This window comes from Narcine bancroftii, chromosome 13 (assembly GCF_036971445.1).
Source record: "Narcine bancroftii isolate sNarBan1 chromosome 13, sNarBan1.hap1, whole genome shotgun sequence".
Lineage (NCBI taxonomy): Eukaryota > Metazoa > Chordata > Chondrichthyes > Torpediniformes > Narcinidae > Narcine > Narcine bancroftii.
In genome coordinates this window covers 35,932,902-35,960,190 of record NC_091481.1, presented here as the reverse complement: position 1 = coordinate 35,960,190, position 27,289 = coordinate 35,932,902, and the positions used below count along the sequence as shown (strand labels likewise).

The 27,289-nt window shown below is 43.5% G+C and overlaps 1 protein-coding gene and 1 non-coding gene across 4 annotated transcripts in view; both read right to left on the bottom strand.

Moving 5' to 3' along the window:
- Positions 1-835: 835 nt before the first annotated feature.
- LOC138749042 (suppressor of cytokine signaling 2-like) overlaps positions 836-27,289 on the bottom strand; it is a 53,859-nt gene continuing 27,405 nt past the window's right edge. Inside the window, exons 1-4 of one of the 3 annotated variants that reach the window (XM_069910074.1) lie at positions 20,300-20,566; positions 16,061-16,155; positions 9,532-9,679; positions 838-2,572 (exon numbers count right to left, since the gene is read on the bottom strand). In XM_069910074.1, the coding sequence (XP_069766175.1) occupies positions 2,112-2,572; positions 9,532-9,679; positions 16,061-16,084 (633 nt within the window). In that variant the 5' untranslated portion in view covers positions 16,085-16,155; positions 20,300-20,566 and the 3' untranslated portion in view covers positions 838-2,111. Of the gene's footprint in view, positions 2,573-9,531; positions 9,680-10,096; positions 10,327-16,060; positions 16,156-20,299; positions 20,567-27,289 lie in introns of those variants that run through there. The other 2 variants (XM_069910076.1, XM_069910075.1) reach the window with 2 other exon arrangements.
- Positions 23,391-23,608, bottom strand: LOC138749100 (small nucleolar RNA U3). The gene has a single exon (XR_011348413.1). It is a non-coding gene; the product is annotated as a small nucleolar RNA U3 (small nucleolar RNA).

Sequence of the window (27,289 nt, the reverse complement as noted above, 5' to 3'; positions counted from 1 at the left end):
ACAATTTCTTCTGCCAGATGCCAGAAGAAACCAATCACTAACCTGTAAGTGTTGGAGGATTCCTTCAGCTGGTTCCTGTGCTCTTTGTTATCCTGTTGCCTTGTGGTGTTCACGTCTTTCCATGTGTCATTTTTTTGCTGTAAATTAGTTTGTAATTATCCCCTGCTCTGCAGAGTTCCAGGGGATGGTTGCTGGGCACACGTGACGATTTTAGCAGTTGGCACAAGCATGCAGAAGTGAGTGCTCATAACAGATGCCATTTGGTCTAAAACATCATGTGAGTGTTTCCAATCAATGGTCAACTTGTTTTAGCACTTTTCATATCCTGCCCAAATGTCTTTGTGGAATTGCTTCAAAGAAACTGTGTGTGGTGGTCAGGGATGGAGGGTTACTGATTGGGAGGGATGTGTAGCATCATTACATCAATATTTGATGACAAGGAGAGCTAAAAGAAAAAGGTGGGGCCAGTGTTTGGAGATTCAGATAGGACAGAGGGAGCGCAGAGAGTTACCAACTAAATATTTGGCAGATTTACCTTGTCTCCTTTGTTTATCCCACATGAAAGAAAATTTAGATTTTGTTAAATTGAAGTCTCTGTGAGTTTGGAGAAGGCTTAATTCCAGGAGCTGGGAAGTCAACCTCTGACATGGACTCGTCACAGATACATTCCCACTGCTGAAGGTATCAAAACTCAGTCAAATAAAAATGATCGATCTACCATGTGGATGCAAAACATTTATAATCAAGACTATGATTCACTTTTTGCGGCTTTTCTCAAAATCCCCACCGTGACCACTCCAGTTGTCAACTGTCCCACGGCTTGACGAAAGCTTCATATTGTAAAGAGACTGAAAACTCAGCCAGGATGAAGGTTTAAGAAAGAGAGGGTGAGGCGGAAAAGCTGAGAGATCAGTGGAGGTTGGTCAATGAAAAATCAGTAAAGGGCAGGAGACCAGAATTCAAAGACGATGGCAAACTGAACAACTGAACACGGGATGGCATTCAAGCTGCAGAGTGGAGAGCTATAGAAGGGCGGGAGGGGAGGTCAGCCCACGAGTTAGTGCTGGTGAATGTTATGGCAAGGTCATCAAACTCCACATTTGAGATGGTCATTTGTGTTTCAGGAATTAGATTTGCCTCTCAGGTCAATCAAAGGCTGAATATTGTCCGGGACTTGCTGCTTGAGGGCACTGTAAATGGGGAGGAAAAGCCCGTGTGATCAGTAAACATCTCCGCTTTGATCTAGTGATGGAGAGAAGTTGATGGATGAAGGAGTTAAATTGCACTGGCAGCAAAGTCATGCTACAAGGAGAAGGATGAGATCTAGGCCCAGATGTCAGAGCGAAAGAGGGCGAGCTGGTACATAAATAAATAAGAGTTGTAGAGTTGTGCATCAACATGTTATAATATCAAAATCAAAACCAAATGATTTGTTACTTCTTTTATCCAAACACTAAAATCATTAAAGAAAGTTAACGACAGGGGTAATACTAATTAATACTTATTTTTCAAGACCTTTCTGAGGTTAGATTCCGACAGATCAGAACCAATTAACATTTTGATTGAATCAATTTTGCTTTTGCAATACCCGAACATCCCATTCCAGGTAAACAATGAACAAAACAACAGGGTTGAGAGCACCAGCCAGAGGTGAAAATTCTACCAAAATAAACAACCAGAGATGAAAAGTTAGGCCAGTGGTTCTCACCCTTTTTTGTTCCACTCACACACCACTTTAAGTAATCCCTATGCCATCGCTGCTCTGTGGTGAGTAAGGGATTGCTTATGGTGGGATGTGGGTGGAAAGAAAAAGTTTGAAAACCACTATTTTAATCGTATCTCATTAACTCGTTATGTGCCCAGTTTCTCCCAAAGGAAATGGCCCGATGACCAGTTTACTTAAGCCAAGTATTTCAGTAGCAATTGTGTCTAGAGGAGGGATTCTCAACCTCCTCTTCCCACCTGAAGCAATCCCTTACTCATCACAGAGCACCGATGGCATAGGGATTACTTCAAGTGGGAAGGAAAAGGCTGTGAACCACTGGACTAGGGGAGAGTTCCCAGCTGGAACTAAATTTCTCTCTTTGACCTCCTTCCCTTTTAAAAAAGTCTTAAATCTGATATTTGTATTCCAGCAGGTATTTCTTCAGTTTAGTTGGTAAAGGAAGTTCATTGATTTTTGTGGTTGCTTTGTGGATATTAATACGGCAGAAATGTTGCAGGGTGGGAATCTGATTGTACAATGGTTTGATCAGCTGAAGCTGCAAACCACTGTTTCGGGGATGTGGACAACGAGCATTCTGTATCATCTGACATAAGGTCACGTAGTGTTCCACCAAGTGGACCACGCTGTCAAACTGCTGAACCTTTGGTTTCGCAACAATCATCGAGTCCAGTCGAAATTTGCCATCTTGGTATTCAATTCTCAGGTTGGTTGGTCCCCAAACAGTTTTCACTGAGATGGTGAGAAAATAATTGTGATGTGAACTGTCCCTCACCAAAAACGTTCCTTCAGAGGCTTCCTTTAACTTCTCATTCGCTTCATTAGCTTTAAGAGCTCCCCAATACCACCCTGCGATAAACAAGACATAAAAAAGGTAAGTTGTATGTGTCTTTCAAAAGCCTCAAACTGATACCAGCATCATTTAGCACACAAATGAATTCAATGTAAGCGACATTGATTGGAAAAAGAAACGCACAAGATGTGGTGAGGAATTTTCACTTTGGAGCAGAGAAGGATGAGACTTAATAGACAAGATTCTGAGAGACATACATAAGGTAGACAGACAGGGTGGGAGTAGCAAACCCCAGAAGACACCTGATGCAAAGTTAAGGGAGGAAGGTTTACGGGAGACATCAGGGGTATTTATATTATAAAACAACAATAGTTGCAGGTGCATGGAATGCCTTGCCAGGGATGGTGGTGGAGGCTGAAAATAGAGACATTTAAGAGACTCTTAGGCAGGCACATGGATGCCATCGATTGTCTACCAGTCAACTCCAAACCAACCATTAAGGACCTCAGCGAGGCAATTGATAGTCTGGCATCAGGGAAAGCTTCTGGCAATGATGGGATCCCTCCAGACATGATCATAAACCAAGAGCTCACTCATCCAAGCTTTACACGAGGTCCTCTGTCAGTACTGGAAGGAAGAAGCCATACCACAGGATATGTGTGACTCTAAAATTGTCTCTTTGTACAAGAACAAGGGTGATTGGAGCGACTGCAACAACTACAGGTGAATCTCCCTCCTGAGTATTGTTGGCAAAGTCTTTGCTCGTTGACAACCTCTGGCTCATCTACAACCTCTGGCTCGTCTACAGCCTCTGGTAGAATGGGTCTACCCTAAGTCTCAAGGTGGTTTCCACACAGGGAGATCAACTGTCGACCTTATTAGCAGGGATGGGCTCTTTCAAATTCTTCCCAAGATTGATTGTCCCCCGAAACTCCATAATATCATCGTCATTCCATGACGACATAAGGGCTACTGTTCAGTACGACAGCAGCTCATCAGAACCCTTCACTATTTATAGTGAAGTAAAACAAGGATGCATGTTGGCCCCAACATTATTTGGCATCTTCTTCTCTCTGCTATTGAGGCACACACTTGGGACGTCAACAGAAGGCACCTACGTGCACTCCAGGTCTGAAGGGCGGCTGTTCAATCCTGTGCACCTGAGAGCAAGTACGAAGGTGCAAAAGATCTTACTACGCAATATGCTCTTTGCCAATGATGCTGCTATAACCAAGCAGCAACTGCAAACTCTCATGGACAACTTCTCTAAGGCATGCAAGGACTTTGGACTTATCATTAGACTAAAGAAAACAAATGTCCTTTCCCAGAACGTAGAGGAGACACCAGTCATTACCATCGACAACTACAATCTAGAAGTGGTCCATGATTTCATATACTTGAGGTCAACCACTAGCGACACCCTCTCCCTTGATGCTGTAATCAATAGGCGTATCGGCAGAGCAGCATCAATCCTTGCTTGACTCTCCTTGCAGGTCTGGGAGAATCAGAAACTTGCTGCAAAGACCAAGACTGCTGTGTATAATGCATGTGTTATCGGCACCCTCCTGTATGGAGGCAAGACGTGGACCACCTTCTCCAAGACGGAAAGGAAACTCAATAGCCTTTGCCACATCCTTGGAATCATCTGGAGAGACTTTCCCAAATTCTGAGGTCCTCTCCCACAATGGACTTCCCACAATGTTCACACTTTTAAGACAATGCACTGGTTGGGCCACATCCGTCGCAGGAAGGAGGGTAGACTGCCAAAGGACATCCTCTGCGGAGAACTAGGAATAGGCAAAAGGAACGTTGATGGACCTCAGCTTCGCTTCGAGGACCTCTGCAAGGTTGACAAGCCTTAAAAATCAGCACAGTGCTGGGAGGATACAGCAGAGAGGTAGGAGAAAGTGTTTGGCATGGACTAGAAGGGCCAGGTTGGCCTGTTTCTATGTTGTAGTGGTTATATAGCAGATGACCAGTCACCAAGAGCTAGAGGATCAAATATGTAGAGAGATGCCAATCTCTGAAAAAATAGTAAAGCTGTTATTGTAAGTCAGTGGTTCTCAACTTTTTTTCCACTCACATACCACCTTAAGTAATAATTTATTAAGCACAGACCACCAATGCTACAGGTGCTCTGTGGTTATTAAGGGATTACTTAAGGTGGCATATGAGTGAAATAAAAGGTTAAGAAACACAGTTGCAGATGATTTTAGCTTCCCAAACATTGATTGGAAACACCAAAGGGTGAGAGGATTGGATAAACTGGTTTATTCCGTATGTCCAAGTTTCGGCCTACAAGGGAAGGGGGCAATATCGGACTACATTTGGGAAATGAAGGTGGTCAGGGAACACTGTGGGACAAGTGACCACAGTTCTATTAGTCATTGAAATTGGTCTTCAAATTTAATCCTAAATTGGGGCAAAGGCAATTTTGACCAGATTAGGTAGGAGCTAGTAATAGTCAACAGGAAGTCAATGTAAACAAGTAAAAGCATGACTGCCAAATAGGAGCCATTTAAGAGGGAGAAAAGGAAGGTCCAGGACATGCATGTTCCCAGTAGGAAAAGGGCAGAAATGACAAGGTGGTTTAGTGATAGGAGTCAGACAGTGGTGGCATGGGACTTTTTTGCCAGGACCTTTGCTTTTTGTAATCTATATCAATGATTTGGACAAGAATGTTTATGGCAAGATGTGCAAGTTACTGATCATACAAAAATATGTGCTGCGGAGGACATCCAAGAAGCTTACCTGAGTTTCCAATGGCATCTAAATCAGATGGGAAACTGGGCAGATGCAGTTCAACTTGGAGAGATGCAAGGTGCTGCATTTGGGTAAATCAAACCAGACCAGACTTTCTCTGTTAACAGCAGGGCCCTAAAAAGTGTTATTGGAACAGAGGGGCCAAGGGGTGCAGATACATAGCTCTTTAAAGATGGCAGCCCAAGTAGACAGTAGTGAAGACAGTGTTTGGGAAGCTTGCCTTCATTGGTTGGGCCATTCCACTGACATGAACCCATATTTGGAATATTATGTAAAGTTTTGTCACCTAGGTATGGGAAGGAATATTATAAATTTGGAAAGAGGTTTACAAAGTTGTTGCCAGTATTGGAGAAGTTCAGTTCTCATGAGAGATTGGAAAATCTAGGCTTACTTTCTGGAGAATGCAGGAGGTAGAGAGGAGATCTTATTGAGGTCTATAAAAATTATGAGGGCCATAGATAAGATGAATAATTGTCTGCATTGTCTTAATTATTCATCTTAATGAATGTTTCTTGGAGAGAGAAAATCTAGATCAAGAGGGCATAATTATAAGGTGGGGGGTTAGAAGGATTGTGAGGGGACAGTTCTTCACTCAAAGGCTGGTGGGAAAGTGGAACATGCTGCAAAGTCGTGGAGGCAGGTATGGTTACTTCCTTTAAGAAAACCTTGGATAATTCCATTAATGGGAGGGGAGGGGATTGGAGGGTCTGGACAATGCAGACAAGTGGGACTAAAGCAGGAGGGCATATTGTTTGGCAGGGACATGCTGGGCCTGTGAGCCCGTTTCTGTGCTGTTGAACTCCACTACGTGAAAGGATGTCTGCAAGTGGCAGAGTTTTCATTTGATTGGACATCACGTTCTCATGAACCAAAGAGCTCCAGTACTCCACTGTCTTGCAATTTCTAAGACTATCAGGGAAACTGTACTCAAAACTTGTCCTTCAACCAACATTAATAAAACAAATTATTTGCCATTATCACAGTGGTGCTCATTAGACCTTGTTCCTTGTTAAATGATTGTTTAATGTTGTACCAGGATGTGCATTTACTGTATCAAGAGGATCAACAGTCATTTTCTTTGGTAAATCTTGAGGTTGTACACTGTAACCACTGTCTTTCTTCTATTCATCATCCTTCAGTCAAAATGCTTATATAACAACTCAATTTAATTGAATAAGCAGCTAGCTGAGGTGAAGTGTCTGAGAAGATTCCATCTGTCACCGAAGACTCTCATAAACTTCTACAGGTGTGCCATGGAGAGCATTCTGGCTGGTTGCATCACTGCCTGGTATGGAGATGCCAAGTCTCAGGATGAGAATAAACTCCAGAGGGTTGTTAACTTGGCCTATGACATCACAGGTGCGATAGTACAGATTCTATCACCAATGTGTATATGTACCTATGTATAGATGATAGTGTAGGATGACTGTGATTGGCTGAGAGTGTAGTCACACCTTCTGACAGGTCTAAAAGGATTGCTCCTAGCCAGACCAGGTCATTCTGGATTGGTCGACCTACTTGTGATATGCTCCAGTCTTTTAGTTAATAAAAGCCTTGGTTTGGATCAACAAGTCTTTGGTTATTTAGACGCGCATTACAACAGACACCAGATGTCACTCCATCGAGGACATCTACATGAGGCAGTGCCTCAAAAAAACAGCCTCTATCCTCAAGGAACCCCCCCCAGGCCATGTCCTCTTCGCTCTGGTACCATTGGGGAAAAGGTACAGGAGCCAAAAGAGGAGCACTCAGTGGCACAAGGACAGCTTCTTCCCCGCTGCCTGAATAATCAATGAACCAAAAACACTGTCTTACTTTTTGTGCCCTATTATTTTTATTTTTTAATATATTTATTGTTGTAAAATGGTTATAATATGAATGTTTGCACTATGATAACTACCACAAAAACACCGAATTTCGTGTCAATAAATTCTGATTATATCAACCAAAAACAACTTAAGAAAATTTCTCCCTTGACTCTCATGCAATTTAATCCAGTCCTGGAGATGACTTGGGCCAATGTTTTCCCTGAGCCACTTGGTTTTAGCAGATTTGGGGGTACAAAGTCATTAGCTTGCAAAAGTTCACGTTGAGAGACATGGAGTCAGCGATAAAAACCGCTCACTGAAGACCAGCAGTAGATGGGTCATGAGTCATGGCGGGGATACCCTGGCTGGAGGGGTCTGGGGCACGGTGGGAATGCGAGACCACCCAGAGGATCAACTAAAGGGGATTCAACTTTGTTTGAGATGGGGCCCAGCGTCGTGATAGGCGTTTTAGAATCCAGATTAAGGATTAGCTTGGTTTGCTTCTGTTAGGATTGTTTTAGTAACGATCTCATATATGACGTGGGTAATTGAACAGAGAAGTCAAAACACCCTTATTGGGTAGAGGAGGAGAGTGAATGGGCAGAAAGATCCAAAGATGACACCTTCCCCATCAAGACAGTAAGTAGCAGTTTCCAGTACAAGCTCCCGTTTATTAGTGTTATTTCTACAGGTTTCATAATCAATCCAGGCGAGTTCAGTGGGAACGAGATTCAGGTGAGGCTTTGACAAAACCATCAGATGCAACATGCAATAACTCGAGTTGAAATGTCCCGCACGCGATTGAAGTCAAACTAGCTTCATTTTAACAAACAGTAGCCAACCCAAAAGAAAAATGTCCCGGAACCAAATACTCGCTCCTTTTACGCTTCATGTTCGAGCCGTTAGCCAGGAGCCGCTACTCCAGCTTTCAGGGTCCTCTCTACCGGCAGTGGTGGGGGGGTGGGGTGGTCCCGATTCCTCCCGCCTTCCAGAAACCGGGCTCTGAACAACGGAGGAAAGGCCGCGAGGGAGATCGGTCCACTTTATTAAACGATTTGCACTTAAGTTTATTTACGCCCACTCAGGTTTAAGTGTAAATTGATCCATTCATTGTTGAGTCTTTCTTTCTGTATAGACCAGTGACCAATTCTTCACCGCCAGTCAACTAATAGAACCCCATGAAGTTGGTCCAGAATATTTTTACACTCAATGGTATTGGGACGCAAGCGCCCAGCAGAGCTGAAGGGTTCAAGCCCGAAACATTGGTTATTGCTGTATAAAGTTTACTGTTTGACCTGCTGAGTTTCTTTTACTTCAATCACGGTGCAGACTTTTCGTGTTTTCCTCCGTGTTTGGGGACGTCGGCGGTCTCTCTTCCAATAACCTCACCAAGGAAAGGAGAAGTGGAAGGGCCCCGAGTTACCTTGTGGCCCCAATGCAGCAAGTCCTTTGGACGGAGAGGGACTGAAGCCGGGAGGACAGTCGCGCTCAGGGTCGGGCAACAGATGGGCAAAGAGAGAATCATCTACCTGCCTTCAGTCGCCTCAGACGACCCCTCCGATCTGTTCCACTTACACGTGGCATGTCAGAGGCCTCCCCACCCCAACCCCCACCCACCAGAACCCATCTGGTCGCCTGGAAAACGGCTTGTCGCTGGATGGGGTGTTTCCCGAAAGCAAGACGCCGCATCCCTCAGTGGAGCCAGAAAACGTTGAGAATCAAAAATGTGAGCGCATCGTTAAACAAAAACCTTTATGTATATTTTAACATGATTCAGATTTATAGTTTGGAAGGTGGAGGGGGGGGGGGTTGATATTTTAAACTTTTACCCCAATCTGGTCAAAACAAAGCAGCAACTTGTCGGATCCGCGGGTTTGACAGCGCACCCGGCCGGGCTCCCCGCCCCCGCCCCCGCCTCCACTCTCGTCCCGTGTGCCCGTCTTCGGTCTCCGTCTCCTTTGGAAAATCTGACCACCCCTGTTTCTGAAGATCATTTGAAATATGTATTAATTTTACACCTAACCCTCACCGGCTCGTCCGAAGCCTCTGTTTTAGTTTTTTTTTAAAGATTTTACTTCTTAAACAAAGTAGTTGAGGTTTTTTTTCGTTCGTAACCCCCCCCAGATTGGAAGAGAAATCGTATTCCGACATCAAAACTCCCGTCAGCGGCTTCGACCCCTTTTCCAAACTGGGAGCTTTGAAAGGTCCCATCGTTCCCAGTCAGCCAACTCCAGCAATCCTGGACGTTTTAGCGGTCATTTTAATACGAGGGCCCGGATTCATTCTCAACGCCCAATCAGTCGGTGGTGCAAATAAAAGTGTTTCTAAAACTCCGAACTGGACGCCGACAGAGCAAAGGAGCAGAATTTAAAACCGTCTGTTGTAGACATGCCCGGGGCGGGGAATGTTGGCCTGGGGACGGAGGGCGAAGGCGAGCTTGATACCTGTCCTCTGAAGATCAGACCTGGCTGCCCACAACGCTCTCGACTCTCGCTGGGGTCCCTGCATCGAACTCGCACTCTCTGTTGCTGCCTGGACCCGGGGGGAGGGCTCCAGCGAAGTGATGTTCGCCTCGCTCGCCGCCTTGGATATCTGGAAGGAGAAAGGGACGGGGGAGAAGTTGTGTCCGTGACCGCCGGCGGGAGGCCGGGTAACGTCGCCGTTCGATGCCCGGGGCCAGATCTTCCTGATTGCGTGGGCTGCGTCTTCCCAACCCAATACACCTTCCCCTGTGCGGGGAATCGCCAGGCAGTCCCCCCATGCTCCAGTGGGGAGAGCGGGTCCATCAGCGGGCGCTCCCCCGCACCAGCCCGCGGTGTCTTGTCCTTCAACCGACTGGAGCAGAGGACACTCGCCTCCCAGTGCGTTCCCTTCCGCAGAGAACTGCGCCGAGTTTACTACAATCACGGCGTCTTTCCCTTCCTTCAAGCAATCCCGTAACCACTGGAGCTTTCCCTTTAAGGTTGGGGCCGGGGTTCGAGTCCCGGGGTGTCTGTAAGGATTTCGTACCTTCTCCCTGTGGGGGTTCCTTCAAATTGAAGTTTAATTGGGTGTCTAAATTCAAATCGAATCTGAAGTTGGGATTTTACATTTACAATGTAAGGGACCACTGGGTTTTCTTTCCCACGAGAGAGTTGAGCCCGCGGCGTGTCATTCAAATAGCAACATCGCTTCGTCCCACCCAGTCAATGGCGGGGAAGAGGCGGCGGGGGGTGTTCAGGTCGGGGGGAAGCAAATGATGGCGGGGAGGGGGCCCAGGAAAGCAGCTACTTTGGACTCGGACCTCCTGTGCCAAGTCCTGGGTTTGCAGGGGAGGGGGAAGAGAAGGGAGGGGGAAGGGAGCCCTCCACTTTCCCAAATTAAAAACACGCAGGCCACTTTCCTGGAACTTTCCAGGAACCGGGCCACGTGGCTGCGGCCACAAACCGGGGGAGAGGCGGCCCGTCCTGTCCGCTGGAGGCGAGCACGTTCACGCCCCCGCCGTCTCGGTTTCCACTGAGGTGGGGGAACCCCTGCCATGTCAAACTCCTCTCCCAGTCCAGCTTTCTGCTCCCTTTAAAGCGGGGTCCGGTCCCATGGTATTTCCAAGAATTCCTGGAGATGGGGAGGGGGAGGGGAGAGAAATATTCACAACAGCGAGGGAGGGTGGAGTGAGACGGGTTTCATTACCAGCCCGTCAGTCGAAAGGCCCGCAACTGAGCCGCCGAGTGAGACATTGGGCAGAGCTCGGACCTTCGCGCCGGTCCAGACGTCTCAATCCGCATTCATGCCCGAGTGACGAGCAGGGAGTCGGTGGAGGACGACACCGCAGGATCTATCGGCAGTGCGAGGCTGCTACCCCCCCCCCCCGCCCCCCGAAACACACACACACACACACACGTTGGGAACTCTCCGCGGGTTCTTGTGATGCAAGGTCACTGACCCGAACCGTTTCTCTGCCCCGGTGCCTCTTTGCAGCATGTTTAGAATTGTTTTTAATTTAAATTTCGACCTACTGCACAGAATCGGACCCTCGAGCCCGTGCTGCCCAATTACAGCCAATTGTCTAGGAGTTTATACCTTCTCCCCGTGGGAGAGCTACTCTTTTTAAAAATTTGTTACATGACAATAAAAAGAATCCTGTGTAATGATAGTGATCATGTTTGCATGGCCACTAGCAAGGCGTTGATTATATTTGCTGTTTGATTAGACTTAGCTGACATACAGTATGCAGAGCTGTAATGTGCAGCCTCAAGTGCTGTTTATATCAACTTTAAAGTAAAGAACCTTTTACTTCATCCATGTGTCATCTAAGAACTCACACATACGAATACAAGATGAAACTGATGTGGGATGAAGGAAATTAAAAGGAAATATTTTTAAAGGTAAAATCTAGTCAGCAACAGATCAGTGAAGAGAAACCAACAAAGTGAAAAATGGAAGGATTACATCCACCAACGTAACCTCAGCTGACAGGTAATGTGGCTGAAAATTAGAACAGATTTAAACAACGTTTTGGATTTTATTTGGTGACAATCAAGGAAAGTGATAAAGTGAAGGCATCAGTTTTCTTACATGTCATGGGTGATAAAGACCTGGATGTGTATAATAATTTCACATTTGCTGTAAAAGAGGCAAAATGAAACTGGAAAAAATAATGGAACAGTTTGAGGCGTACTGCATCCCTAAACATTGCATGATGTTTGAGAGGCACAGATTTTTCACATGTGTACAGAAAATGGAAGAAAGTATTGATCAGTATGTGACTGAATTGAGAAACTGAAGCAAAACGTAGTGGACTGACCGACTCGCTGATAAAAGACAGACTTGTATGTGGTATTCCAGTTAATAGTCAAAGGGAAAGACTGCTAAGAGAGCAAAATCTAGACCTGGAAAAAGCCATAGCACTCTGTAGGGCTACAGAAACTGTTAAAAATGCAGACAAAAACTGTTCAGTGAAACTAGCTGCAACATGAATGCAGTGAGCAGGAAGCACCCCAAAGTGGAAAGAGAGGCATAGCCAGCAAACAAAAATCAAAGGGACAATCGAAAGCCATGTCGTTGATGCGGTTCACAACACCTACCCAAACAATAACCAGCATATGGTAAAACATGCAACATGTGCAACAAAAGCAACATTATGGCCATTGCTGTAGGAACCAAGTGCAACCAAGGTTCATGCAGCAGGTGAAAAGGAGATAGAGGAATTCTATGTTGACGTTGTGACTGAAAACAAGAAAGAAAACAGAGACTGGAAGTTGAGATTAAAAGTGAATGGGATATACATTTCAGTTAAATTGGATACTGGAGCACAAATTAATGTAATATCAGAGACTGATTTTAAGAAAATTAGACCCAGATTAAAGATGTATGGAACAAAAATGAAAGTGACAGGATATTCAGGTACCAATATACCAGTAGAAGGAGAATGCATGCTCAAAGTGAAACACAAGGACAAAGAGTACATGGTACCAAAGGATGTACAAGCCCTACAAGGGTTAACAGCCTGTGAGAAACTGAACCTGGTAAAAAGAGTCCTCATTGTGGAAAGCCAAGGAGAGACACTCTATCATGAACTTATGAAAGAGTACAATGAACTATTTCAGGGTCTAGGCTGCCTTCCAGGATCAGGGTGGATAAACGTGTGCCACTGATAATACATTCATGCAGAAAAGTTCTATTTGCACTTCAAAAGCAACTAAAGGACAGGATGGAAAGACTGAATATGACTCAGAAGATAGATGAGCCAATGGAGTGGGTGAGTTCACTCGTCGTTGTGGACAAAAAGAATGGAAAGCTTAGAATTTGTTTGGATCCAAGAGATCTAAACAGAGCAATAAAGAGAGATGCATGAAGAAATTATGTCACAGTTTGCAAACATAAAGTTTTTCAGCAAGTTAGATGCATCATCAGGATTTTGGCAGTTAAAATTGGATGAAACAAGTTCAAGACTGTGCACGTTCAATAGTCCATTTGGCAGATACAGATTCCTAATGTGACCATTCGGAATTTCCTCAGCTCCTGAAGTGTATCACAAAACTATCCATGTGGTCTGTGAGCACCTGGTCAAAGTTGATACCTCAATAGATTACATCATAGTCTGGGGAACCATGAAAATGGAGCATGATGAGAGACTAAGGAAAGTGCTGGAAGCAATAGGGAAAGCAAACCTGAAGCTGAATAGAGAGAAATGCCAGCTCTGGGTGACAGAACTAGCATTTGTAGGAGATATTATTGGCAGTGAGGGCATCAGTCCAGATCCCAGAAAGGTATTGGGAACATGCCAAGGCCACAATGCTAAAAGGACGTAGAGGTTTAATGGAATGGTCAACTATATGAGTAAATTCATATCCAACCTCTCAGAAAATATGGCTCCATTGAGAAGACTAACAATGGGAGTGGAATCGTGAGCATGAAAAGTCATGGAGCGAACTAAAGAAACTGATCACAGAGGAACCATTTCTGAGGTTTTACGACCCAGCGAGACCCATCAAGATATCATCAGATGCATCAGATAGTGGGCTCAGTGCAGTTCTTCTGCAAAAATATGATGACTGGCAACCCATTACACATGCATCATTCTCGATGACAGACGCAGAGACACGATACGCTCAAATTGAAAAGGAGCTGCTCAGCATCACATCTGCTTGTGAAAGATTTCATCAGTTCGTGTCAGGACAAGCAATCGGTGTAGAGACTGATCATAAGCCCTTGATTGCTTTGTTCCAAAAGCCATTAAATGAATGTCCACTGAAAATACAAAGAATGACGATTAGGCTGCAACGCTATACACTGAATGTGGCGTACACTCGGGTAAGCTAATGTACACAGTTGTCTAGAGTTGTTGACATGAGACCCTGCAAACTCCAAAATGGATGAAGACGTGAATGCCTTCGTGGACATGATCACAAGTGCACTGCCCATATCAGATGCAAAAATGGAGCTCATAAAGTCAGAGACAAACAATGATGAAAAAACATCTTGGATGGATGGCCCAACATGAAGCAGGACTGCTCACTTGACGTTTCAGAGTACTGGAACTGCAGGGCAGAACTATCAGTGGTTGAAGACATCATCTACAAAGGAGGCAAAATCCTTATCCCAAAGAATCTGAGAAAAGAGATGCTAAAAAGGATCCATGGAGGACATCTCGGAATTGAAAAGTGTAAGAAAAGAGCAGTTAAAATATACTGGCCAAGAATCAACAATGATATCACAAATGAAGGGTCAAACTGTACAATATGGCAGAAATATCAAGTAAACAATCCTACGGAACCACTAAAGCCACATCCAGCACCACACAGATCTTGGCACTGACCTATTTGAATGTCAAGGGAAGACTATCTTGTAATCACAGACTATTACTCCCTGTAGACTGAACATCACCACTGCAGACGCTGTAATAACAGGTATGAAAATCATATTCTCCAGACATAGTGTTGCAAGCGAGATCTTCACAGACAATGGACCTCAGTTTTGCAATTTAAAGTTACGATAGTATGCTAAAAAGTGGGACTTTGTACACATCACGCCATCCTCATTTTCTACAGATCAATGGTCTAGTGGAAAAAATCAGTATAGACAGTGAAAAGACTGATGAACAAGGCAAAAGATGCTGGAACAGACTTCTACAAGAGCATGCTAGTATACCACACAACACCGCTCGAGTGTGGTATGTCACCAGCACAACTCCTTATGGGATGTAGGCTAAGATCAAATCTACCCATTCAGGAGAACCTCCTAAAAACAAGAGGGGGAGAAGGTGAGGAAGTTCAAAGAACAACAGAAAGAAAAGCAAAAGTATTACTTTGACAGGGGAACAAAAAACCTACCGGAACTCCACACTGGTGACCAAGTAAGGCTAAAAGACAAAACAAACTTATGGACTCAGAAGTTATGTGAAGTCCAACCAAGATCATGCACCATTCAGATAGATGAAGGTGCTGTTCTGTGAATAAACCATCAAGATCTTCAAATGGGACCAATCACAGTAGGTGGAAAGACAGATACTGTTGAACAACCTGAATACACATCTGAGAAGACATCATCTGAGGCAACAACTCAGATTGAAGGACAATCAATCAGGAGATCAAGACACGTGAATCCTAATAAGGGACTCATTGAGCAAATTTAAAGACTCCTGATCTAGAATGTAGTAGTACTATCTTATTCGCTCTTCACGTTTTAGTGCATGTAAAAGCGATGAACACACAAAACAACTTTAAAAAATGTTAATGTTGATAATAATGAAAATGCAAGTTCTTGGTGTTAAAGTTAAAATTGCAGAGTTATACAAAGAAAACATGTTAGTTAAAAGTAAATTACTTTTGTTTTAAGAAAGGGAGAAGTAATGACAGTGATCATGTTTGCATGGCCACTAGCAAGGCCTTGATTATAGTTACTGTCTGATTAGACTTGGCTGCCAGCAGACGGCTGACACACAGTATGTAATGGAGACTTGCAGCCTCATGTGCTGTTTATATCAGATTTAAATAAAAGAACCTTTTCCTTCATCCATGTGTTGCCTAAGAACTCACACATACAAGATGAAACATCCTGGATGACTACGTCCTGGAACTATGGACATTGAAGTGTCATTATGAAGCGGTCTCAGCCCGGGTGAGGGAAAAAGAGCAAGTCTAGGACGCACTCATGGCTGAAGTGAGTTCGAGATACATGAGGCAGTAACTCCTAGAACTGGGGAAGAAGGACCTCGATGAAATGGAAAAGATTATACAAGTGTATGGAGAGGTAATAGGGAATGGGTATCTATGGAAATCAGACATGCCTGACTTGCGGACAATTAATTTATCTAGCTGTTTAAACATAGATTACATTTGAGTTTCCATCAGGGTTTGTAATTGCATCTGTGTGAGACCGTATTAGCTCTTTTTCTTGATCACTTTTCGTTTAATGTCAGGCTTTTTGCCATGCAGCTGCTCTTTTTAAATAAAACAAAAGTCTTTCTTATAAAAACATATTTTGAGTTAATACTTTGCATGTTAGTTGATTGTTCATTTTGAGAGGTGAGTTGCGGTTTTGCTTTTCTTCTTTCTGTCTTCAGATCTGAGATTCGAGAGCATTCAGTGCTGAAAGTAATGTTAGAAAATGGTTATCACACTATGACATTGTGTAAAGTATTTCAAATGAATAAGTCATTTGACATTTTTTTAAAATGCCAAGATATTGAATGAGTTCTGGAACTTTGCTGTGGAAATGTTGCATGGTTTAACTCTGTAGTTTCCTGTGTTTCAGATTAGATGGGCTGAAGGGTCTGTTTCTGTACTACAGTATAGTATAGTTCTATTGTTCAAAACTAAATACTGCTGTCCATTTTTGAAATATTGAGTTGCAAAATGTCACCTGTAAATATTGTGGGAATTTTTAAAGAATTTATTATTTCTCCAACAACTTTCCCCTAAGTTATAATTATAGTTGAGTGTTGTTAATATTTAAAAGGTGTTATGAAATTGCAGTCTTTTATTTACACTAGATGCTATTTCATTTCATGTTTACAGCTCACAAATGGGATCTGCCAGCTGAACATTTAAACTGCACCCAAGGCTGACAAAAGTTTTGCCAATGAAGATATTTAAATTTTAAAAAATTTTAAATTTAGACATACAGCATGGTGACAGGCTATTTTGGCCCACGAGGCAGTGCCACCTAATTACACCCAATTAACCTACAATCCCTGGAACATTTCGAACATTGGGAGTAAACCAGAGTCTCCAGAGGAAACCCTAGCAGACACGGGGAGAACATTCAAAACTCCTTACAGACAGTGCAGCATTCGAACCCTAGTCCCCATCACTACGGCTGTAAGGGGATTGCGCTACCCGCTATGCTCTCTTGTGCCACTCCAGGTTGAAAACTTCTTATAATCAAATAGACTCCAGATATGATGGCAAATCTGCCTTGTGGCCCAAATGGCAGCATTGCAGTTCAAATATTGCTGTAAATTACATTTCAAAATAAATAAATAGTTCAATTATAAATAGGAGAGAGTGAGGTAGTGTCTGTGGTTCATTGTCCATTGATAATTCTGATGGCAGAAGGGAACAAGCTGTTCTTGTGCCATTGGGTCTTGGCTTCAGGCTCCTGTATCCCTGATGGTAGCAGTGTGAAGACACCATGGACTGGGAGGTGAGGGTCTTTGAGAATAAAGGCTGCTTTCTTCAGACACCACGTCTTTTTACTGTACTGTACATTGGGACCTCCATACCAAACAGATCCAACCAGCCACAATGCTCTACACCTGTAGAATTTTTTCGGTCTTTGGTGACATGTCAATTGTCTTTGATCTCCTCACAAAGTATAACCGTTGGTGAGCCTTCTTTGTGATTGCATTGACATGGAAGCCCCAGGACAGATCTTCAGAGATGTTGTCACCCAGGAGTTTGAAGTTCTTGACTCTCTCCACTGCTGACCACTTGATGAGGACTGGTTCGTATTGCCAGTGCATCTGACCTCCTTCTGTGATCCTGACATGTTGATGTCCACCGGCGGTTTCTAATCAATGAGATGCCAGAAATATACTTTATTTAGCTTATCCATTTTATGCAGCCAGAGCTGCAAAAATAAATGAGCAAATGTATTGCTTTCAATCAATTTGTATGTTGGATATATTTTAATCATATTGGCACTCTAGTTCTACATGCTCCACAGTGGTGCAGTTAAAAATGTTGCTGCCTCACAGTAGCAGTGACCTTGGATCAATCTGACCTCGGGTGTGTCTGTGGACGTTGCACATTCTCCAAGTAACTGCACATTTCCTCCCACATCCTAAAGATGTGGTGGTTGGTTAATAAATTGTGAAAATTGTCCCTCGTGTTGAGTGGTATAATCTGGAGAGAGTTGAGAATGTGGGAGGAATTAAAAAGGATTATTGCAGGATAGGTTTGAATGGGTGGTTGCAGATTTGTTGAGTGGAAGAGCCTTTTTTCTGTGTGGTGTAAATTTACGACAATTTTTTTTAAGATTGTATAAAATTATTTACTTCTACTGTAATTTCTCAGATCACCAGAAGCATTTAAAAACAGTAGAAAAGGCTTTCTGACAGCAGAAATATTACTAAGTCACGCCAATTGTCTTGGGTAAACTTATACCTCTCATTTTGTTCATTTTATATTGGTCACAGTGTTTGAGCTACCGAAAGAAAATACACACACACCGAGAGCAGTTCAAATTATACAAATGTTTATTACAAATTCAAAAGCTGATTTCACACTACAATATGCAAGCCCTTCCCAACTATACTTATCAACGCTTGGACTGGTCCCAACTGCCGAAGCGAGGCAACGACTGCACACTTGTAGTAGGTTGTCAGGGCGCCAGTAGCAGCTTCTCCACCTCCCCCGACCAGGACGTTGCTCGGACTCTGGCTGTTCTTCCTTCTTGACAAGGGGTGTTCCCACCCCTCGGAGAGTCTAAACTTCAGCAGCAGGACCACAGGCTTATATTCCCCAAAAACAATTAATCATGCGCCTACTCCTTCTAATATTTGTCAGTCAAAATCAAAGCTGAACATACTATCCTACAATTTAGAAGATTAATTATTATGGAACCAGGATGCTATGATTTCCTGGTTTATCTCGTAGATACAAAGACTTATTAAAACTTCTCAAGCAAGACAGGTTGTGACCAATTCGTCAATTTCAGAGTGTCGCATTTGACAACTGCTTTCCCTGGGCCTCACAGTGGAATTCCATTTCAAAGTGTATCTTCAGATAAATCCCCATGGCTGAGTTTAATTACATCTGCTAGTTCTGAAAGTAAGGTGACCTGAGTGTGGCCCCAGTGTCGTCAGTTCCACATAAGCAAAAAGCATCTGGGCACATGGTTTTAATCCTCCATTACACAGGACAACCTGGCATCTGGGGCCACCTGAAGATGAATTTGCCTTAATGGTTGTGGCTACAATTCCTGGACACTGGGAGGCACATGACTGGAAAACCAAGAGGCAACCCTCAGGGACTCCAATCCGTCAAGATATAAACCAGTTTATTCAAAATCGGAGGATTGCAATGTACATTGTTTAATTTTCATCTATATGATATGCAGTTTTAATTTTAATTTGCTTTCTCGTGTAGGCATTTCCTGGGGGCTCTAATCACAGGCATCTTTCTCACTTTACTGGTTGCTGGCATTTCACTGACTGTCTTCATTCTATACTTTATGGATAGAAAGATGCTTCGGACAAATGCCATGTTTGCAAACAAGTTTTCCTTGCTGAACTTCAATTCCAATAATGTGATGTCTCTGTCGCTCTCCATGTCATTTTGCTACTGGATTTAATTCACTGAGTCTGAAGGAGTTAATTCTTTAGCGATTCACTTCTCTTTGGATTTTTTTCTTCCATATTCTGTATTTGGCTTATATCCCTACCTATCACTCAATTATGATAAGAAATTAACTTGAATTAATTCTTGTTTTCCTTCTTCCATTGCTTGATCTCCAAGGAGAGTGCAGTTCCATTGGGTGATATTTGCTCATTTGCCAGACATGATTTACATTTCTCTATTTGGAATTTCCTTTCAAAAATTTGTAATACACAGGATGCCACAAAACATAAAAAACAAACAAAACATAAAAAAACTACATATAATACAGGAATGTTAGCCTCAAGGCATTGCACCCAAGGATACGATTTAACATACATTATATAATTGTGTGTGCGTATTTACTTCATGTGAATATTGGATTTTTGCTGATCATTTCCTATGAGAGCCTATTTGAATGAATAATTGACTGAAGTTTATTGTCATATATACTTATTCCAGCTTCAAGGATAAGCTCACATCACCACTATCAGAACAAGGGACACACAGACTGGGACGGGGGTGGGGTGGGGGGGAGGAAACGGACTGGGACGAGGGGGTGGCGGGAGGAAACGGACTGGGACGTGGACAGGAAATCAGACTGGGACGGGGAGGGGGAACGGACGGAGAGAGGGGAACAGACTGGAATGGGGAGGGGCGAACAGTGGGGTGGTAGGGGGGGGGGGGGAAGAGACGGGGGTAACAGTCTGGGACCGAGTCGGCCGATTGGAGGCAGTTGACGGGGACTCAGGACTACGCATGCGCTAGAGTGCATTGAGGTGGCGCGGTGGTGAAAGGCGCCGCCTGTGTTGGAGGGGAGAGCGGCCTGAGATCAGCCAGAGGCCGGGGTCAATTTCACTCAAGGCCGCCTGCGCCCCTCAGACGCACGTCGGAGCCCAGGAGCTGTCGGTACCTCTGGCCGCCAGCGCCGCGTCCCTCAGCCACAGCAACCACCCGACGGCCGACGCCATGATGCCGTCACTCCAAACGGCCAGGGCTGTTCCCTCGGACAATGTAGTCCGGGTGGCTACAGGGCGGGTGCAAAGGTTCCGGGACCGGGTGGAACACAGAAAGCGGCTGTGGTCCGAGGAGGTGGCGGAAAGGCTGGAATGGGCGGGTTGGGGAGAGGTTGAGGCCTGAGGCAGCGCCGCTGGCTGCAGTCACGGAAAACCATTCCATTTCGATCTATTCCATCCGGTCTCACCGCAGTCCCTGCAGTATCGATGTCCTCAGTTCGGGGAGAATTGGCCCGACATGAAGGTCTGAGCAGAGACGGAGCCCGGACCCCGCTTCCCCCTCGGCTCCCAGGGAAGATGCTGGATGTCGGGGCCTGGCAATGAGACACAGGAGGAGAGAGAGAGAAGGAAAAGGGCTGGAAACAGTCGAAAGCAGAAAAAACCTGAGCCAAAAGGAGAAGGGACCACGGAACGGACGAAGCAGCTCAATTAAACCCTTCCTGCCCCCGACAGAAGATCGGCGACCAACAGACATTATTTCTCATCTCCGAATATTCACAACCATTTACACAAGGAGAACCAATTCCCGCCCTTAGTTCCGATCCCATCCCCTCCCATTATTATAGATTCTCCAATCCCACCGTCACCACCACTGTGACACCTTGTCCTTTCCCTCCCCTCTTCTTTCAGGGGCTTCCCCTTCGTCTCTCTGGGATGTCGGACCTTCATTGGCAGAGGGATTACATGGAAGAGCAGGGGGTTCTGTTGCTACTGTACAGGGTACTGGTGAGGCTGCACCCAGAGTGCAGTCTGGTCTCATTAAACCTGAGACCTATAGAAAATTACAGCAAAGAAGCAGGCCCTCCTAGTCTGTGCCAACTCCTTTATCTGCCTTGTCCTGTGGAGATACAACCACTACACTGGCCACCCTCCTACCAGCCTACTGCAGGGGACACACTGTACCTGTAGGTGGAAAACCCGGGAGGCTGGCCTCACCTGTCCACTGTCAATCATTGGTCCAGATAAAGACTGGAGCTGGCCCCTTTGGGGACAGAGAAGTGGAGCCAGCTGTATATTGGCAGCTCGTTCCAGTGGTAATTTCTCAGCAACGCAACTTCTTGAATTGAAGTTATATTTGTGTTTTTGACATTTTCCACTTTTTTCTTTCTTTTTTATTTTAAGGGTTTATGGGTGGTTGGAGAGTTGGGGAAGGAGGCAGGGAGGGATAAAGGGATATACCACATATGTATTTTTTCTTTTAATATTTGTAGATGTGATTTTTAAAACTTTTAAATACAATATCAGCAACTGAGTGTCTCCAGGTTACCACAAAGAGTTCTTCTTTCCCCCTATTTCAGGAGAAACACAGCAACTATGCCCTACAGAGATTTTGAATAGGATGAACTCGGAACTCAAAACTCATCTTGAAATGGGGTCTTCAGCAGCCTTTTCACATGGCCAGTCTTTCACTGACTCCAGCAGCTATTATTTTTCTCTCTCTTTTTTGTTTCAAGTTCAATTCCTGTCCCTGTCTCTGTAATGTGATGTTTCCTCAAGAAAGACGTTCTAAACTATTTAATCTATTCCCCCTTTTTAAACATATATTTTATTAAGTTGTTCCATTACACTCTCTTTACAACCCTATCCATCTATGATGCTACTTTCAGGTCATTTTGTAATCTGTATCCCAGATCCCTCTGTTCTACTGCACTCCTCAGTGCTCTACCATTTACTGTGTCTCCGTACATGAGGAAGGATATACTGGCTTTAGAGGTGGTACAGAGGTGGTTCACCAGATTGATTCAGGAAACAAGGAGTGATTGAGTAACATTGGACAATACTCCTTGGAGTAGAGAGATTTAAGATTCAAGATTTCTTCCTTGTCATGTAATAGTATTTTAACCAAAAATATACTTTATTCACAATAAATTATTTACAAACATTCAAAAGATTTTTTTACACCCAAAATATCAGTCATATCAATACATTCTCATCAATGTACTTTGTTACATTTGTTCTCTCTGTTACCACCACTATGGCACCTTGTCATTTCTCCTCACCAGCCCCCCACTTCCCACCCCATCCATTGTATGAGGGGCTTCCCCTCAATCTCAGCCCCTTGGTGCTCTGTAATGGGAAGACTCTAGACTGTGGTCCTTCCCCACAGTGCCTTAGTGTACTCCTGCAGCCTAGAATGTGTCACCTTGGTCTCTTCCCACCAGTTCACTGGGGAGTCAAAGAAGGTTCACAGTTCTCCAAGCAGAGTACTTTTTTTATATCCAAAAATAGACTTTATTCAAAATAAATTATTTATGAAAACTGTTTCGTATCCATACATTTCCATCCGTTCCTATTGACACCATTACCACCTCTGAAGCTTTCCCTCAGTGCCGAGTTACGGAAAGGACTCTGGACTGTCACAACATCACGCTCTCCTTGGCTGTACCCAGCCTCAGTTCATCCCTCAGCACGTACTGCTGCAGCATTCCATCACTGATATCTCTGTGTGCTGAAAGACCAACAGGTTCTGGGCAGGTCAAAGTGTGTCTTCCACCAAGTTGATGTTTTTCCAGCACTTGTGGATGTCTGTGTGGTGCCAATTCACACGCTTCTTTAGTTCCTGCACGTTCTCTGGGATTAGCAACTTCACTTTCAGATTCCACGTTCTTCTGGACATTGGAGTTGCGAAGGAGGCAGTGGTCAGAGAAAACACCAGCATGACATTGGTGGTTCTGATCATGAGAGCCTCTGACATGAAGACTATCTGGGAAGGGTTGAGCCATCAGAACACCGAGTGACCTGCAGCTGTGCTCCACCTGCAGGGTTGCTGAAGGTGCTGCAGAGTTGTATGTCCTTAACTGACTTCGTGTCCAGTCTGCTCTCAGTCCTGCCAGATCACGTAGCCACATTGATGATGCAGTTGAAACGACTGGGCAGAGGAATGCCAGTTCAGTTCTCAGCTCCAATATTCAGAGTGAGTTATATAATGTACCCACTTCTAGCATGTGGGAAGTAATTAATTCTATTTTTGGTTGCGTTATGAACCAAACCACTCAGACTGCGTTTCCTCCCTCCACAACTCCTGCAATAGGAGAAGGGAACGGTCATCAATGCCCGTGAGCCCTTGTATAAAACAAAGCTCACAGACCCCTTCGCGCTCAGGAGGAAACGCTCCAGCTCCTCCTCGTGGTTTGGGAGTCCGTACTTTTTTAGATGAGATTTCTCAAGTCAAAGACTATAGAAATGATCCTTAAAAGTATGGTCTTAACTTGATTCTGCTACCGCGCTGCTCTCCATTCACAACCACACACCTTCAACTCACAGCGGGACTCCTCGACCCCCCCCCCCCCCCACTCGGCTATTCAGAATCCACAAGAAAGATTTGTGTGTAAATACTAGAAATCATTTTCAATACTTTCTGAAATGCCTAACATTCAAAGAAAATACACTTTTACTTCTACTATTGTTACCCAGAAGGCATGAATATTTGCATAAATTAGCAACTAGACTCCAGCCATTGGTTTGTTCCATAGGGGAGGGGGGTGTATGTACTTCATGTGAATATTGGATTTTTGCTGATCATTTCCTCTGAGAGACTGATTTGACTGAAGTTTATTAACAAAGTGATTAGGAAATGAAGCATGGCCCGAGGGAGGGACATGGAATTGCTGGTACAATTGCCAAAGCTGAACAACTACTGTGGCAAAAAGAGGCCTCTAAGAAATGGAAAAATAGAATTAGAGAATGGAAGGAGGAGGCTCGCAAAAAGAGGGATGAGGGAAGGAATAAGAATAGGAGGGTTAACGTTAATAGAGGAGGCATCTCAGTTAGCACTTAAAATGGACAACATGAGACAGGGCAGGTTCTGCAGTCAGTGCGACTGGCATAACAACAACAGAAGAGGGAGAAGGAAAATAAACAAAAGCGCCTAATAATTAAAAAGTAACAAGAAAATCGTAGAAGAAAAAATGGGGGATGATGTAGGGTATGGGGCAGAAACAGTAAAAGCTTGTCCAAAAAGACACAAATTGAACTTTTCTCCAGCTAGAAGGTGCTAAGTGGAGGCTTCCAAGTGTCTAAACAGAAGCCCCATGGAAGACATTAATTAAATGGGGGGGAGTCACGTGATGGAGTAGTGGCCGGACGGTGAACTCCAGCCCTCTCCAGAAAAGTCGGGAAAAACAAGAGAAAATACAAAGGCACAGAAATACAAGTTAAAGAAAAGTGAGTATAAAGGTGGAAAGAAGATGGAGACAAAAGGAGAAAAATCAAAATCAACGGAAAGAAGAGAGGAAGAGAAGACAACGGAGGAAAAAGGTGAAGGCCTTACCTGTCCGAAGAGGCCCGCTGTGGAGAGAGGGCCCCACTACCTCAGGTCGGTAGAAAAAGAACTACAACAATGGCTCACAGAGCCGAGTAAAAGTGCGCAACCGCGCATGCAAAAAAACACACCGACGGGAGGGGGGACCAGCTGGGGAGTCGATCTCCACAGCCGGCAACGACAGCTGCAGGACACCTGCAGCAAGAAGAGACCACAGAAGACAATGGAAACAAGAAAGAAGAGGAGGAAAGGGCAGCAAAGAAACAACAGATGGTCAACCCAGAGGAAGAAGAAGAGGAAGAGTACAGTGAAATAGATAAAGGGAAAGGCAAGGTAAAGGATATACTTGCTCTTGTTAGAGGATACATGGAGTCATTTAAAGAATGGCAAACACAGGAATTCAATGATTTAAGAAGAAGAATAAACAACACAGAAGAGAAAATAAATAAAATGGATATGACCTTAACAGAAATGGGGAAAAAAATGGACAAGATGGAAGAGCGGGCAGTAGCAGCAGAAATGGAGGTAGAAGACTTAAAAAAGAAATTGGAGGAATCTAATAAAAAAACTAAAGAGACACAAGAATTACTAGCCCAAAAAATAGATATAATGGAAAATTATAACAGAAGAAATAACATAAAGATAGTGGGCCTTAAGGAAGATGAAGAAGGCAAGAATATGAGGGAGTTTATAAAAGAATGGATCCTTAAGGCCCTAGGATGTCCAGAACTACAGCAAGAAATGGAAATAGAAAGGGCACATAGAGCATTGGCCCCTAAACCACAACCACAACAAAAACCAAGATCTATTGTAGTAAAATTCCTAAGATATACTACAAGAGAAAAGGTACTGGAGAAGACAATGGAAAAAGTAAGAGAGGGCAACAAACCACTGGAGTATAAAGGGCAAAAAATCTTCATTTATCCAGATATAAGCTTTGAACTCCTAAAGAAGAGAAAAGAGTTCAATACAGCAAAAGTGATTTTATGGAAGAAAGGATATAAATTTACACTGAAGCATCCTGCGGTATTGAAAATATTTATTCCAGGACAACAAAACAGACTATTCTCGGATCCAGAAGAAGCACGAAAATTTGCAGAACAATTACAAAAATAGACTGAGGGATGAAGACGGGTAATGAGAGCAAAAATTATCACGATTGATATGTATGGGGGTAAAGACAAAAATAGACTGAGGGATGAAGAAGGGTAAGGAGGGTAAAAATGACCACGATTGATATGTATGCGGGTAAAGAGGTATAAGAGTGAATAGAGACAATGGGCATATGTGAAAGTATCTGTAATTAGAGGAAAACATAGAGAGTATAGACAAGAATTAATAAGAGAAGGTAATGGAATAGAGAGAATAAGGAGGGAATTAAAAGAGTGACCTTTGTGACATATAAAAAGCGAAATCTTTTCTGGGGGGGGCTGGGTGGGGGAAAAGAGCGGTCACTGCAAAATCAGTTGACGCTTGCGAGTGGATTCGCAAATCCAAATGGAGAGGGGAGATGTGGTTGTCCGACAAGGGATAAAGGGCAACTCAGGAGGGGAAGGGGAGACTGGGGATAAAGAAGATAGAAATAGGAGAATAAGGAAAATGTTGGATGTTGTAGGAATGTTGTCTGGTAAAGAGTTGAAAATAAGAAAACAGAAATGGAAAAGGAGGAAAGGTAATGATGGAAAAACGGAAAGAGAAGATAAACAAAATATAAAATGGCTACGCTGAACTATATGACTCTAAATATTAATGGAATACATAACCAAATTAAAAGGAAGAAACTACTAAATTTACTGAAAAAGGAAAAAATAGATATAGCATTTGTCCAAGAAACACACTTAACTGAATTGGAGCACAAGAAATTAAAGAGAGATTGGGTAGGACATGTAACAGCAGCATCGTATAATTCAAAAGCAAGAGGAGTGGCTATATTAATTAGCAAAAATGTGCCATTTAAAATAGAAGAGGAAATAATAGATCCAGCAGGGAGATATGTTATGATAAAATGTCAGATATATTCAGAGCTTTGGAATCTACTTAATATATATTCACCTAACGAAGAAGATCAAAAGTTTATGCAAGATATCTTTTTGAAGGTAGCTAATACGCAAGGGAACATACTAATAGGAGGGGATTTCAATCTGAATTTGGATCCAAATATGGATAAAACGGGGAAAAAAATTAACAGGAAGAACAAAGTAACCAAATTTATAATTAAATCAATGCAAGAAATGAAACTTGTGGACATATGGAGGAAACAAAACCCAAAAGAAAAGGAATACTCATACTACTCGACTAGACATAAAACATACTCAAGGATAGACCTATTCCTGTTATCAGCCCACATTCAAGGGAGAGTTAGGAAAACGGAATATAAAGCTAGACTATTATCGGACCACTCACCCCTGTTATTGGCAATAGAGCTAGAGGACATCCCTCCAAGAATGTATAGATGGAGATTAAACCCCATGCTACTTAAAAGACAGGATTTTAGAGAATTTATTGAAAAACAATTAAAAATGTACTTTGAAGTAAATACGGAATCAGTGGAAGATAAGTTTATACTATGGGACGCAATGAAAGCATTCATTAGAGGGCAAATAATAAGTTATGCAACCAAGATGAA